The sequence below is a fragment of the Schistocerca gregaria genome, chromosome X, assembly GCF_023897955.1.
Source record: "Schistocerca gregaria isolate iqSchGreg1 chromosome X, iqSchGreg1.2, whole genome shotgun sequence".
NCBI lineage: Eukaryota > Metazoa > Arthropoda > Insecta > Orthoptera > Acrididae > Schistocerca > Schistocerca gregaria.
Window position 1 is genome coordinate 341,522,781 of NC_064931.1, and position 17,218 is coordinate 341,539,998.

At 39.4% G+C, this 17,218-nt stretch overlaps 1 protein-coding gene across 1 annotated transcript in view; it reads left to right on the forward strand.

Annotated features, from left to right (window-relative positions):
• LOC126298589 (cysteine-rich hydrophobic domain-containing protein 2-like) overlaps positions 1–17,218 on the forward strand; it is a 50,795-nt gene that overhangs the window by 15,575 nt on the left and 18,002 nt on the right. Inside the window, exon 3 of the mRNA XM_049989960.1 lies at positions 1,893–2,009. Within this exon, the coding sequence (XP_049845917.1) occupies positions 1,893–2,009 (117 nt within the window). The remainder of the gene's footprint in view (positions 1–1,892; positions 2,010–17,218) is intronic.

The window sequence follows — 17,218 nt, forward strand, 5'->3', positions numbered from 1 at the left end:
TAATGAGCTGCTGCACACTGCTACATTGACTTGCTGATAGTTTCATAGTGATCTCCAACAGTTAGCAGCTTTTGCACATGATGAAAAGGTTGAACATTTGCTAATGTGTACCTCAAGTTTCCATTAGGAAAAATGCTTCTGTTTCACCTAAGATACAGTAAAATTTAATGTACTTAATTATAGCCAGAGGCACCTGAAAGAGTGAAAGGAAAAAGGAAATTCTAAATTTGTTTGAAGTTTGTTACTGCTGTTTTACTGATTGTTTAAACTTTAAAACACTGATTATTAAAATATAGACCAGTTGTTGTTATCAACAAGCATTTCTTTTGTTAGTTATTAGGTATTCATGTGTATTTCTTAACTATTCTTGGAAGGGGAGGATGTTCATCAGTGATGTCCTTCAAACAATTCTGACAACTGACATGACATGCAAGAAAATCTGATTTATCGGTGAGGTATTTCGTGTTCTGAAAGTGATGATCGCACTTTTTTTTTCTAGATGGTTTGTGTAGTGAAAATATTGTCCTCTGTTGTAGTCTTACTCTTTAAAAGCAGCATAATGAGATGCTTTGGTGGTCTGTAATACAAAAGGCATGTTCAGAAAGTAAGTGTGTTGTGACAGTAATGGGCTGCAGTCTTTAGTTTCTTGAGGCTGGACAACACTGAATGTTAGAGGGGGAGTCCTCTAACAAGAGCGACTGTAACAGTAACCTGGTAGTTCATAAACTCAAGTTGTAGGATTCAATTGTGTGAAAGATGTCGGTAAGTAATTACTTTGAGTGCAAACCATGTGAAGTGATCAAGTTACTGCTCATAGAAGGAATAAAACCAACAGAATTTTTTTTGGGAAATGAAAACTGTTTAAGATGAAGGTGTTAGTAACAGAATGAGTGTGGTTAAGTGATAAAGGGAGTTCAGTGGAAGCACAACAAATGTTCATAACAGAGGAATGGTACATCTTACTTGATGACTAATGAGTTGGTGCAAAAAAATTAGGAAACTGTTTGTGAAGGCAGCAGGTTTACAGTGGGTGAAATGTCTGCGGTGCTTCACAACTCTCCAGAACTATCTTATATGAGACACTCGCAGAAATGCTGGGCACCAGAACAGGTGCACAAGATGGGTCCCAAAACAACTGAGGTCAGCAGTGCAAGAAAAATTGGGTCGGTAGCCCTTGCAGGTTTAAAGAGCAACTTGAATTGCAAGATGAAGATTTTCTGAGATCTGTGGTGCCTTGAGTTAAACATTGGTGGCTCATTATATGCCAGAGACAAAACACAGTCATCACAGTGCCATCACACCATTTCCACATTTGCCAAAAAATTCAAAACCACAATTTCAGGCAAAAGAATTGTGACCTCAGTGTTTCGGGACAGAAAAGGCATCTCTTTGATCGAATTCCTGCCTAGGAGGAAGACCACCAATACACAACGATATACTGAGACCCTAAAAAAGCTCAAAGGAAGCATTAAAAACACCAGGAGGGGAACGCAGGTGAGAGACATCTGCTTGTTGCACAACACCACCTGTCCTTGTCCAGCATTGACCACCAAAGTGCTCTTGAACTCAATTGGTTGGGCCCATCACATGCAGTGAACAGGATGGCGATCATGTGGAAAAGTAGTCATCAAGTGTATCAACAGTATACTGTAATTTTTCAAGTACATTTTTTGGAAAAAAATTATAAACTTAGTATGCTTACTTTCTGAACATTGTTCGTACTTTTCAAGTATAAATTTTTGCTGAGTATTGAGTAAAATTTTCTCTAATTTTGATATTAAAACATGTCTGTTCATTTTCAGTAACTTGAAAACTTTGCTCTTTGTTTAATAGATAAGTGTAATCATTGGACTTATTTTATGTATTTACTCATTTTGCTTTTACTATTGTAGACTCAGCACTCTATAGACAAGTTACTGGAGTGGGAAAACAGTCATTTGTACCATAAACTTGGCCTGCACTGGAGACTTGCCAAGCAAAGGTGTGATTCTTCATCAATGATGGAATATGTAAGTGCATTATTTAAGCCTGTACTATATTTTTTACTGCCAGAGAAACCAGACAGACCAAATACCAGAAAATAATAATTTGCAACCCACCGTCTCCCACTCTCCCTCTCCCCCGAGATCTCCCTCTCCCCCGAGATCTCCCTCTCCCCCGAGATCTCCCTCTCCCCCGAGATCTCCCTCTCCCCCGAGATCTCCCTCTCCCCCGAGATCTCCCTCTCCCCCGAGATCTCCCTCTCCCCCGAGATCTCCCTCTCCCCCGAGATCTCCCTCTCCCCCGAGATCTCCCTCTCCCCCGAGATCTCCCTCTCCCCCGAGATCTCCCTCTCCCCCGAGATCTCCCTCTCCCCCGAGATCTCCCTCTCCCCCGAGATCTCCCTCTCCCCCGAGATCTCCCTCTCCCCCGAGATCTCCCTCTCCCCCGAGATCTCCCTCTCCCCCGAGATCTCCCTCTCCCCCGAGATCTCCCTCTCCCCCGAGATCTCCCTCTCACACTCCCCCACCCCACCCCTTCTCCCATTCCCCCCCGCAACTCACTACCCCCAAGCTCATGCAAGCATCCACTCCCCCCATCTCCCATCCCTCCCTCTCTCCAATCTCCCTCAACCTCGCTCTCCCTCCTCCTGCTCCAACCCCGTCTCCCCTTACTCTTCCCCTTACTCCTCCCCTCTCCCCCTACTCCTCCCCTCTCCCCCTACTCCTCCCCTCTCCCCCTACTCCTCCCCTCTCCCCCTACTCCTCCCCTCTCCCCCTACTCCTCCCCTCTCCCCCTACTCCTCCCCTCTCCCCCTACTCCTCCCCTCTCCCCCTACTCCTCCCCTCTCCCCCTACTCCTCCCCTCTCCCCCTACTCCTCCCCTCTCCCCCTACTCCTCCCCTCTCCCCCTCCCATCTGTCCAACACCTGCCCGGCTCCCACTCGTCTCACTGTCCATGCCCACCCGACACATGTATCCACTACCCTACCACACATCACTGTGCTTTGTAGTAATCATATAAAACATAAGTCCTTTGTTAGTCTGACGAAGTTGACAGCTACTAATGACAGTTTGTATCGATCTTCTTGTTCTCTGTTAATGATACCTAGTAAAGGCCTCATACTATTTAGCAGTACTCAAGAATTAGTCAAATGAAAGATTTGTAAGCCACTTCTTTAGCGTATGAATTAAATTTCCTTTTTTTCCATTGAATGTCATTCTGGTATGTGCTTGTTTTACATCTAGATATATGGAAAAAAGATAATTATTAAAAATTATCCAGTCCACCCATTCTTTATCTATTTATAAAACATTATAACAGGTTGCTGAATCTGTAGAATCTGTTAAATATCTACAAAATGGGACGTTTGTAAGTGAATACACAGAGTCCCTTCAAGCGTCTCCTTTTCTGAACTCTCCACGATTACTTCATAGTAATTGAACTAAATAATTTAGCCAGTTCTTTTCAAGAGTATTGCATCTTGCTGTACCAGAGTGTTCTTAGAAACATTTAAGTTGCAAAAAAGTGTGTAAGTAATGGAATTAAGAGATCCAGTGATGAATTACCAATAACTTCACATATTTCCTTCACTTTCAATTGATGTCATTTGTTCAATAACATGCAGCCATCAAGTTTATAGTTAAGACTGCATCCTTGTTCCAATGTAATGCTTCTAGTGTCAGAAATTTGCCTATTCTAACGTAAGATCAAAGGGGGTAGGTAACATATGGCAAATTGGACACACACGTCCACATGTCTGGAACCAAATGTTTATGGACATTAGTATGTTTACTTGCTCAGACAATCATATGGTTTTGAAAAGTGATTACCCTGTGTACACAGATAGAAAATTTAATTCAAAAACCAAGCAAAAATGCTAGAAAAGTATAGAAAGTGTTAAACCTTCACCAGGAGAACTGTTCTAAATACATACATAGTAATACAGATGAAACTATCAGAATCTCCACAAAGTTAAAGTTAGCCACTAACCTTACGCCCACTAACAGCCATACACTTTTGAATACTAGTACATAGTATGAACACATCAAAATCAATCCAAAATGCTGACAATACAGAGAGCATTCTTATGCAGAAGACATGTACCTGTGCATGTGCTTGCAAGAAATGCATTTCAATGAAACTGGTATGAGTTTCCCATGAAGGTAAAATATATACAGGAAGAACCACAAAAGTTTAAGGACATATGCTTGGCTGAAAAGCTGGGTGCTTTCCATTCTGTGAGGACAAAAATTGTGCTGTCAGTTTGAGAGCAGGAATAAAGACTTCGTGGATTCAATTAATTGTTCCACACCATGTGTTAGAGTATGCGAATCAAGTCATAGGTGCTCAGTAAAGGCAAAAGCTTTTGTAGTCATTGCTGCATGGAAAAATAGTATACTTCAAAACCACATGAAAGGAAACAGTAGTGATGTGTATTGCTGTGCCTTCTCCATCTGGTAGGTGGATTAACCCTTCCAATTTTTCAGAACACTACTGCTATGGGAGGGAGACATGCTTTTTGATAATTTTCTAGAGAATAGATTGCCGTAAAGGAGTGTTTGAATGCCACATTCAATAAGGTTGCAATTTATGGTAAGTAGTCCAGTGATTACTATGTGAGTAATGTTACAAATTGTGAGCTCTGCTTGCACCCCATGCATGGGGCCAGCGGGCTTCACCACTTCTGCCAGCCGGCTTATGAACTGAGGGTGGCCTCAGAATCCATGCGACTGGTGTTGTTGGTGCCAACATGAGCCACAACTTGCAGACAACTCACACTCAATAGCTGCAGTTAAGGCCATCCCCACATCTTGGTTGAGGCCCCTTGTCAGACGTTCAAAGTGCACATTGGCTTTCTTTCCAGTCCTGAATGCCATTTTCCTAATAGGCTTCATAATGCACCCAACGTTGGAACTCCTGATAACTAGTAAATCCCTCCTCCTGTGTGTCTGCTCATACCACGCTGAAGGATCTGCTACCTGTCCACTCGCAGAGTGAATAGGGAAGGCTAGATGGCCAGTCTCCACATTGGCACTCCACCTTGAGTGACACAAATGCTTTGCCACCTGCTACTCAGTCTAAAGTCAGAGTGGATCCACTGTGTCATGTACATTCGGCAGCAGAGCCTATGGGAAATGTGAACTGTGGCCAGCTCCTCATGTGTCTGCACACAGCATGCACACATCCTACCCATCCTAGCAAGACTAACTGAAGAAGAAGTAAACCATAAAAGCAGACAGAATCCCAGATATGCAGCTTGCTTCTCTCCTGATGTGTCACCAGTGAGCTATGTAACTAACTGTTCAGAAGAAATGAAAACTGCGCTACAGACTGCCTGAATTTATACTTACAAAATGTGAGCTTTAAACCTCTTAAACAGAAAAACACGTACAAAATCATCTGATAGATATCACTGAAAGAATAGAAACTTTACTGCTAAAATGGTTCCCATAATTCAGTGCAACGTGAAGGTTTCAGGATTAAAGTGAAAGAATTGAAGCTTCTTGCACAGACCTGATTGAGAGTGCCAACAGTGAGAGACGGATTAGCAACCACGACAATGTTACAGGAACAATGGTCACTAAAGGCAAAAAGGTAGTCAAGAAAGCTAGGAGAGTAAGAAAAGAATTATGTTTGGCCGAACTGATAGTGAATCGGTATCCATTTACTTAAAATGTGAACTGAGAACATTTAGTTCAGATCTGGCAAATGTGGAAAAATTGAGGTTTACCTTGAAAGACATGAAGTTAGTCTGGATAAGTACTTTACAAGTAGGTAATGGGACTGCAATGACCTGGTTTAATGGTACCATTCATAGAATTTCGTGAAAACAAATAGTAGTACACTTTCACTACAAGAGAGATTACAGGGATAGTGGCAGAGAAAAGTTAATAGCAATTTTTGTATCTGTAAGAAGGCCTATGTGTGAAACGCAGAATAATTTTCACATTCAGATCCTAGCAAAAGATTTGTCAGAAAATTCTGGGAAGTTCTGGTTATGCAGGTCACTGAAGGGATTCAAAAAGTCAGATTCAATCCCTCATTAATGTGTCTGGTGTCAAAATCAGAAACAGCAGACAGAATTGAGAAAATTTGGATTTCAAATTTAAAAATACTATACAATACCAATGTTTGACCACAACACAAACTCACAAATGAGTGACATCCATATTAGCATCCCCAGTATTCAAAAACAGTTAACACTACCTCAAGTATACGAGGCACAATGCTTTGTCAGAATTCCGGTTATAGGTTAGGTTAAATGCAACTCATAATTAACTCCTTTCCTACCTCAAATTTATCATAAATTACTCACACAGTGAGTAGTATCATGTGACTTTAAAAGAGCACAGATCTTGCTTGTTTACGGAAGGGTTAATAGTTTGGGCATGCAGAATTATACACCAATATTGCTAATGTCGTGTCTGTTGCAGAATCCTAGGACATATTGGAAGAAGGGAAAAAATCATGTTTTTAGAGAGAAAAGAGCATCTCTCAAAGTCTGCACTGTTTCAGAAAAAGCCTTGTGTGGAACACAGCTTGTTTTATTCATACACTACCTCTTGCAAACAGTAGATGCAAGTGAACAGGTAGATTTCATCTCCCTAGATTTCTGTAAGGCACTACACATTGTACCACAGTGGTGACTACTAATCAAGATGCAAAGATACAGAGTAAAGTTGGAAACATTTGATTGGTTTGTGAGGAACATTTGGTTTATTGAATCCAGTATGTTATACTAGATAGCAATGGTTCCATTGAAACTAAAGTAACATCAGATGTGGAACAAGAAGTGTAATAGGACCTCTAATGTTTTCAATATGTATAAATGACTTCCTGAATATGATTAGCAGCCCTGAAAGATTGTTTGCTATTGTCCAGCAAAGTATTGTCATTCTATGATCATGAGAAAATTCAGAAAGATTTGCACCTCTCTTTAAATTTGGATAAATCTAAGATAATGGTAGTAACAATGAGAAAGAACTGTATAGTAGCTGACTGCAAGATTAGTAGTAAACATCTCAATTATGTCACATTGTATTTAGGGGTAAGACTAAGAAGAGAACTGAAGTGGCACAATCAAGTAAAATCATTATTGGGAGGTGAAATGGAAGAATTGGATTCATCGGAAAGGTTCAGGTAGAGTTCAGTTCATCCATAAAGGAAACTGTACATAAGACTATATGTGAGTAATTCTAGACTATTGTTTCAGTGTTAGGAGTCCTTATCAACTAAGCATGGCAACAAAACAGTGAATGAATTCAGGGAGAAACTGCTAGAATCATAAAGGTTAGTACAGTACGTACAAAAGTATATCAGAAATACTCTGAGAACTTAAATGAGAATCCTTGGAAATAAGACAGTGTAGTTATCACGAGACTGTTGGGTAAATTTAGAGAACTTGTCTTTGAAGAAGACTATGACCAACATATTTCCTGCATAGGGCTCATGAGAAAAAGATCAGAGCGATTAGGGTGCACACAGTGGGATTTAGACAGTCATTTTTCTTCAGTCTGTACACAAGTGGAATAGGACAGAAAATTGATGATGTTGGTACAATGTACTCTTTGCTTGCATTGTGCAATGGTATGTTGGCATTCATGTAGATGGTGAAGTAGTGAAGTCGCTTATGTTTAAGTCTACAGGAGATGCATCACACCTGTATTAAATAGCTACATTCTAATCACAAACAGATGTTTTTGGTGGTGTAATGACAGAGAGCGTAGTTCTGTATTGTAGTGATATTTACAGCTTCTCTCTGTGTACCAGATAAAACCTTTTTCTCAGATTCATTGAAGATAATGGTGTACTGTTTACAAACTGGCCGCAGTGTAACTCTATAGCCTCAGAGACCTTTTTGGCTGCTCCCATTTCATTCCTTCATCTAAATTTTGACACACACAACATGCTGTGTGATATTGTCAACACTTGCCACTTGGCTCATGTTGTACAGCACATCATTCGCAAAGAGGAAACCTATCTTTTGAGCAGAAGGCAAGGAATGTTCTTCAGCTCTGCGACAAAACTGTTGTATCCTGTTATTAGTTTCTTCTTGTGCCCTCACCTGCTCTAGTGACCATTTCACCACAAGTTTCACATATCAAACAGAACAGCAACTGAAAGGAGGCTCAGCAGTGTGAGTTTGCCATGTACAGCCAGCCAACTGTGTTTTAACACATCCATCGCAAAAATTGTCTAGTTAACTTTGAAGGCAGCTTGTTTTATGCAGGAATGAAATGTTGCTTTGCAATTAGGGCCATGCCAGTGACCCTCTGAGAGTGCAGATTTCAACTATCAGAGAGAACCTTTCTCGTAGCAAGAGCAAAACTCTTGGCGTGATTTTAAAAAAAGCAGGATAATGTGAGAGAAGTTCCTAAATTCAGTAAATTCTTTACCACTTAAATTTACGCGTCAAGTTCCCTAGGACCAAATTGAGGAGCAAATCTCCAAGGTCAACATGTCCGTACATGAAATTACAGCATAAAAGTAATAGCAGAAAAAAATAAAATGTTTATGAACCCAAAAAAGTCAAGCCATAAGTTTCAGTAAACACAGTCAACAGTATAACAGAAGAATCAGCTTAATTTTTCAACAGGATAGAAGGAGACACCCATGAGGAAACTATTCAGTTTTGATTTGATAGCATGTGGGTTACTGCTAAGATTTTTTATGAATTTTATCCATAGTGGATGCTGTTGAACTCCGTGAATATTCCTTTATAGGGTGTAGAAAAATTTCTGCTACCAGTCATAATAATTGTGACTCATAACGGAAATTTTTCTACACCCTATAAGATTTTTGAATTCTTGTGGTAGCTTATTGAAAATGAATGCAACAGTATAATGCACACCTTTCTGCGCAAGAGTTAAGGAAGACCGATCCAAATGTAGGTTTGATTTCTATCAAGTATTAACTGAATGAAAGCTGCGTATTCTTTGGAATAAGCTGATATTGTAGCAAGAATCAACAGCAAAGAATATATATTAATTTAAGGATTAGAATTCTCTTCATCACTAGCTAATAATACAGTGCCAGTGCCAGAGCCAGGCACAATTCAGTAAAGTATGTTGCTACAACAATATCAAAAGAAATCCTTTACATTATTTTCAGTGAAATTTGGTGAACTATCATGAGTCACAGTGGAAAGCTATAATCTCTCTCCTATGGCAGAGAGTGATTTCTACACCTGGGTAGTTGTTGCAGTGTTGCTTTGATAAGCTGTGTAGGTACGATCGTGTAGCTGTGAATCGTTCTCTGGTATAGATTCTGGAAATTAGTCTTTATCAGCTGTTACCAGACTGTGTTCAGGATGTATTGTTCAACTTGTGGATCATCTGAAGCAGTAGTATCTACTGGAGTCTTTACAATAGAAACACCACCTCATAATCGTCTTTCTTCTTCATCAAATGAATGATGAAAATATTCTATAACTTGGTCATATTTGATTCCAGAGATTGTCATGCTTCTACAGCAAATAGCATAATACATAAATTGTGTATAATTCCAATGGGCAAAGTACATTGTTGTATTTTTGATATGGATAACAACTCTCAAGAGGAATCTCTGGGAAGTTATAAAGGCCTCAAGTATCACCTCTGGCACAGTGTTATTAAACTTGTAAAAAATTAGAAAGAACTGTCCCTCTCCTCCCATCTCCATTACATGCGGGGAATTGCCGTGGTCATTGTACCAATATTTGTAGAAGCCACTGGAGAAGTGATGCATATTGACTCTGCTCAAACGAAGTGATGCTCATCGACTCCGTGTAAACCATTAAGAAGTATAAGAAAACTGATTTTTTCGGGTCATAAACATTAGTAGAAACAATAAAATACCATTTTTTTCTAAATACTGTAAGTGTAAAATAAATATTTATACTATGAATTGTTGTAATTAGATTTGAGTTCCTACATATCCGTCTTTTTCATCATTGTAGCCTTAGTGTATCTTTGTTTATTCTCAGAATTTAGAACATTCCTTGGAAGTGGAAATTGACGGTGAATGAAGACTATTTAGTGATAGTGAATTATAAGGACTTTTTTTATGTGCAACTCGGGCCATTCTTTAGAAGCACGGTGAAAGTGTAAAGAGGGTTGTTTGAAAAATCAAGGTGTTTTTCAAAAAACAATGTGTTCACTCCTTTGGTTTTACTCTTTATGATCCCTCGTAGTGTGTGGATAAAGGTTGGTTATAGTAAGTTGATGTAACATGTTTTGTACATGTGTGTGAAACTCCTCTCCAATGAGAAAGAGACTGGAATGGAAACTGTGAAACAAAAGTGATACTGAAAGAATGTGAGAATAATCTGAATAAATAAATAAATAAAAGCAGTACAATGAGTGTTTGTAGCAGCCGAAAGTAAATGCAATGAAGAAAGTGTAGAAAAATGATAAATTAATTAAAGAAAATGAAGCTAATAAGTAATGAGTCGAATTAAGACTGTGAGAACATTCCAGCATTAAATATTTCCAGACTGAAAATAACTATGAGGAGGACAAGTCATTGCCGGCCGCGGTGGTCTCGCGGTTAAGGTGCTCAGTCCGGAACCGCGCGACTGCTACGGTCACAGGTTCAAATCCTGCCTCAGGCATGGATGTGTGTGATGTCCTTAGGTTAGTTAGGTTTAAGTAGTTCTAAGTTCTAGGGGACTGATGACCACAGATGTTAAGTTCCATAGTGCTCAGAGCCATTTGTACCATAGGACAAGTCACTGCTGAGTTTATAGATGATCTCAAGGAGATACTCATCCATGTTAAGACAACTACTGAAGCACAATCACAAGCCCTTTGTGCTTGTAGTACACTAGGAAATAATACCTTGTGTTACAATCACTACCTGCAACCATCTTAACAGATCCTTTTTTCATAGAGATTCAGTGCACCTGACGAGTGAAGAACTCTGACCAAATTTGGAGCATTGGGGATTGCATTGCATGTTCAGCATACAAAAAGGGCTTAAGTACAACAGGGCATAAGGACAACAAAATCAACACACAAGCTTTCATAATAATGTTTGAAAGGAATGTCATTCCTGAGAAGGTGGAAGTTTGATGTATAGGTTTGACTTTTGACTGTACATTCTGCTGTTGATGTGAGGCTTTCCTTGTAAGTATTTTGATTATGCACCTCAGAACATATCATGGGTAGCTATGATGGATAACCACATGCCAATGAACCATATATTATTTTTAAATAAAAGGAAATACAGGACTTCAAAACATTTCCATGCTGTTTGTATGCTGAAGCACATTGGAATTATGAATACCTTTATCCATTTGCAGCGACAGCATGATTTACAACCACTATAATTGGGTTAGAACCCGCCTTGAATGAAGAATCTCTGCCACACCTACCCATTGTTAGGGAAACAATGGTTATGGCCACACGATGGGAATTAACAGACTTTAAACACAGAATGGTAGTTGGAGCTAGACACATAGGACATTCCATTTTTGGAATTGTTAGATAATTCAGTATTCCAAGATCCACAGTGTCAGGAGTGCTAAGAATACCAAATTTAGGCATTACCCCTCACCACAGGCAATGCAGTGGCCAACGACCTTCACTTAACAACCGAGTGGAGCAACATTTGTGTTTAGTTGTCAGTACTAACAGACAAGAAACACTTCATGAAATAACTGCTTAAATGAGTGTGGGATGTAAGAACGAAAATATCTGTTTGGTCAGTCCGACAAAATTTGGCACTGATGGGCTATCACAGCAGACGACGGATGTGAGTGCCTTTGCTAACAGTACGATGTTGACTGCAGCACCTTTCATGGGCTCATTACAATATCGGAAGGATCCTAGATGACAGGAAAACTGTGGCCTGGTCAGATGAATCCTTCTTTGTTGGCAAGAGCTGATGATAGGGTCTGAGTGAGTGTTGTGGAACCATTCGAAGCCAAGGACCCAAGTTGTCAGCAAGGCATTGTGCAAGCTGGTGGTGGCTCCATAATGGTGTGGGCTGTGTCTTCATGGACAGTAATAAGTTCTTTGGTCCAGCTGAACTGACCATTGACTGGAAATGGTTATGTTCAGCTACTTGGAGACCATTTGCATTCATTGACTTCATATTCCCAAAGAACGATGTCACCAGGCCACAAATGTTCACAATTAGGTTGATGAACATTCTGGACAGTGTGGGCAAATGATTTGGCCATCCAGATCATCCAACACAAATCCCATTGGTTATTTATGGGACATAATCGAGAGGTCAGGTTGTCCACAAAATACTGCATTGGCAACAGTTTCGTAATTATGGACGGCTAAAGAGGCAATGGGTGTAACATTGTAAAGTAATTGCAATAAAATTTAATAAGCATGTGAGGATTGTGGCAGAGAAGGCAAATGTTCAGTTTCGGTTTATTGGAAGAATTTTGGGGAAGAATGTTACATCTGTATAGGAGACTGCATATAGGACACTAGTGTGACCTATTCTTGAGTACCCCTAGAGTGTTTGGGAGCCACGCAAGTTCAGAGCAGGCTGCTAGATTTGTTGTTAGTAGGTTTGACTAACATGCAAGTATTACGAAGATGCTTTGGGAGCTAACGAGAATCTCTGGTGGGAAGGTGACGTTCTTTTCAAGGAACACTATTTAGAAAACTTAGAGAACTGGTGTTTGAAGTTGTCTGCAGAGTAATTCTTCAGTCGCCAACATAAGTTTTGCATGGGGACTATGAGGTAAGGTACAAGAAATTAGGGCTCGTAAGGAATCATATAGTTGGTCATCTTTTCCTCTCTCTATTTGCAAGTGGAACAGGAAAGGAAATTAAAATTGTAGCGCCACCCCTAATCACATCTAACTTTTCCTTGTTTTACATGTTCCACTTGACCAACGCAAGCATCTTCAGAACTATGATATTGCCATGTGTTATCCCACCATCCACTAAGATAAACTAACAGATTCAACTTACAACATGATAACTTACATTACGAGACTAAGGTCGCACTACTTTCAGGTATCGGGCTGCGTGTAGCACTGTCGTCATAAGTAAAATAGAGTAAGTCTGTTGTGTACAGTTAATGTAATGTGATTCTCCAACATAAAGATGTTCCTACTCAATGGTCTGAAGATGACCACAGTAGTGGTCGAAACCGGTCACCTTAACAAATAAATCATGATGAAGACTGTTTTTAATCGTAAACATATAGATAGGCCTGTGACTCACTCAACAAGATGTAATATATCTTCCTGTTTAATCCTAGAATGTACCTGACCAGATAATTTATGTTAACTGTTCTCAACCAACATACTTGATTTTATGTATCATGGTGGTGCTATACACAGCGTGGTATATGTAATGTAAGTTACATTATTGTAATTTGAATCTGTTAATTTATCTTATTGTAAGGTTGGTGTAACACATTTTAATTTCGCAGTTCTAAAGATGGTTGTGTTGCTCGAGTGAAACACATAAAATAAAGAAAAAGTTACATGCAACTTGTGCTGGCCTTACAATTTTAATTACTAACAGTCACTGTTCCCATGCAGGCAAATGCCTGCACTCACAAGGAAAGGAAATAACTAGTAGTGGTACAGGGTACCCTCTGCCATGCACCATATGGTGGCTTGTGGAGTATGTAGATGTAGATCCCACACACCTGATGCCTGCCAGCCAGCCAGCCATCAGCCAGCCTTTGCATCCCACACATGCTGCGTGCCTCTGAACTGTTGGCCACCCTTCGTATTCCACACACTTGCTGCATCCCTACGAACCATCAGTCCTTTTCTCATCCCATACATGTGCTGCTCCCTCTGAACCGCTGGCCACCCTTCCCATCCAGTACACCTTCTGCCTCCTTCCAAATCATCAGCCACCCTTCCCATTCTGCACACCTGTTGCCTCCCTCCAAACTGTCAGCAGCCATTCCCTAATCCCTCAACTCGATCTACCCCCTGAACTGCAGCAGTCCCAGAATTGTGTGTTCAGCCAGCCCATTACCTTGTCGATCTCACATTTCCAGTGCTCTGGAGAGTTCTCCTCAAAGCAAGCTGACTGGGAGGCATACATTTCTGCGGGCCTGTTAATCCCAAATCGTACAAAAGATATTGATCAGTATTGTGCAAGATGCTATGAATATCATTCTATAAGCAACAGAAGCTGCTGTACATCTCCCATCTTGATCCTCTAAACTTAAGAGAATTTCCTGGTGGCCCAAAGGAATAGCTGTACCAATTAAAGAGATCAGCCAATCTCTACAGCAGCACAAATGACTGTCTTTGATTACTAAGTTAATCCTCACTAGATCAACAACTGGAAATGAAGAAATAAAAGCATAATACAGAAATGTCAGCATTGGCCAACAGTTTGCCACCATTCATATCTCCTCTAACTTAGTGGATTATAATACCCTCTTTTTTCACACCAAGAACATTTGTAACATACACCATATTGATCAGTATTGTGCAAGATGCTATGAATATCATTCTATAAGCAACAGAAGCTGCTGTACATCTCCCATCTTGATCCTCTAAACTTAAGAGAATTTCCTGGTGGCCCAAAGGAATAGCTGTACCAATTAAAGAGATCAGCCAATCTCTACAGCAGCACAAATGACTGTCTTTGATTACTAAGTTAATCCTCACTAGATCAACAAGGGTGAGAATCTCTTCTCAAACAACAGAATAAACACTGTTGAGAGCACTACATCACTTCACTGACTTCACGTAACCAGACTGCTAAAGTATGGGGTAAGTTAAGGCACATTAATATAAACTGCCAGGATCGCTGAAACTACCACCAGTTAGGTTCTCTTTACTTATACCGATGAAGTCACTGAACTTCAGATAACACATAATCATCATCATCATCATCATCATCTTCTTCTTCTTCTTCTTCTTCTTCTTCTTCATCATCGACTGGAAATGAAGAAATAAAAGCATAATACAGAAATGTCAGCATTGGCCAACAGTTTGCCACCATTCATATCTCCTCTAACTTAGTGGATTATAATACCCTCTTTTTTCACACCAAGAACATTTGTAACATACACCATATTGTTTTACTGACTGGAAATTTAATACTGTGTTAGCACAATCCAGACGACCAGATGCAGTACCTTATCAGGTTCCACATCACATCAACAACAATGGAAAATCTGGTATTTTAGCAGTTTTATAACAAAATATGAAAAGGAGTAATTTTTCCTACCTGTTGGAAGAAAAGTATAGTTACACCAACATTTAGATCCTACAAAAACTCTCAAAGTGATGACAGTTACTGAACAAATAGTTTAACAGTAACTACACAAAAGTTATCAGAGCAAGTGGTTGATTACTTCTGGTGGCTGGAAACAAAACATTTGCTATTACTACTTAAGTGTAAATTCATATAGTCCAGGTCTTTTATTTTAAACCTTCTGTGCAGACTCTAATCTGCTGTCAAAGATTACACTGTGCAACGTCAACATCTTATCACGATATTCCTGGACCTGCAGAATACTTATGGTGCCACTGTGAACAACCTGTTTTTCCAGGGCTACTTGTCAACTTTATACAAGACTTCTTATCTCGTGCATTCATTTGCATTTGTGAAAGAAACTCTTACCAATTATAGGAACAAGAAAACAGTGTGTTAAAGGGGCCTGTTTTGAGTACCACCCAATTTGTTATTTCAATAAATGAAAAGTCAAAAACTCCCACATAAATCCTGCAGATGTTATGGTCATGTTTGCTGATTCTTCCGTCACTACTTGGATAGAGCAAAGTAACTGTAAACGAAAAACATGTTATTGTGTATGTTCTGCAAACATAAACAATATTGTGTTTTTCCTTTACATTATGGTCAATTTCGATATTTATTTATCCATAGTGCTTTGTCTGGATTCATTCAGAACTTGGGAAATGTCTTTACATATTGTCTTGTGCAATTTGCTTTTAGTGGGAACCAAAAATGTAATAAGCAGTCTAATAAGAGTATTATGGATATTTCACTTAGAACAATTATTGTGGATTTTTGTACAGAAAACTTTAAGGAAGCAGATTTTTTATTGCTGACAAAGATCCAGTTGTTTTAATTTTTTTGAAAAGGGGATGGGGTTTGCATGTGCAAATGCAAGAAATGTGCTTTCATGTTGAAATTACAAATCTGGTAGTTCTGCCACCCTTTGACATCATTTTTAATTTTTATTCTTTGTCAAGGTTCCATCCGTAGCCCATCTCTAGCACATGTCTTCTAATTCCACTAAGATTATTACAACTCTCTCTGCCACATGCACCAGTGGATGTGCTTCTTCTTGTACTGCGGAAATTCTAGTAAGACGAAACACATTATAGGATCTTGGCATCTTAAGATCATGTCATTTCCTGTTGTAAAGCTATGTTCTGCTATTGTAGTTTCCAAAAGAGGGACTGTACTACCTGCATTGCCAATTTCCTGCTTTTGCACATAAGTCTCCCACATACTAAGTGCCTCCACTCACTCCATCTTCAGTGAAACAAACACCAGCAGTGTTAAGATGCAAACATTGGCTCCGTCTGTCAGTCATCTCCTGGCAAAGCAGGTGATACTGATTCAATTTCTAAAGTTATCTCAACATTATTGGTGGATGGAATTTGTAGCAAAGATGGTAATTCCAATTTATATGGAATATTGTGACTGACCTTTTCATCTAATTCAGGTTGTTTGAGGAGTGGTCTCACATATGTGTGGTGCTTGGAATGTGAGGCACTATTTGTGTACACCCTTTTTATACTATCACTTGATTTGAAGTGCCTGCTATACCATTTTATGTGCAACTGGTTTCCTCGTAAATGGTACATCACCAAGAAAAAAAAAAAAGTAACTTCTAGAAATTTACAGGAGAGCGAAGAAGCTGTGAATTAGTTATCCAACAAGGGAAATGTTGTAGCCCTAAAGACATATATGGATCATAACAAGATACTCTTCAGTCTGTTAACGGCATTGCCCATGGATAGATGTTGACTCGATCAAAGGATTTGAATGAGTACAATGGGACTATGAACAGAACATCTTGTTACAGAAAGCACTAGAATTAAGTAAGTTGAAGCCACTGTGTTTTAAAAATGTGTGAATAAACATCCTAGGTCAAGATTACTGAAATTACTTTATTAATCACTGGTTTCAGCTCATTGACGAGCCACCTGTAGGTATAAAATACAGAAATTGCATAAAAGAGGTGACCTAAGAAAATACATTTGATATTGAAACTTCTTTTCTGTGATACATACCAACAAAAATTATTATTTAATTCAGTGCGTATCAGCCAGTAG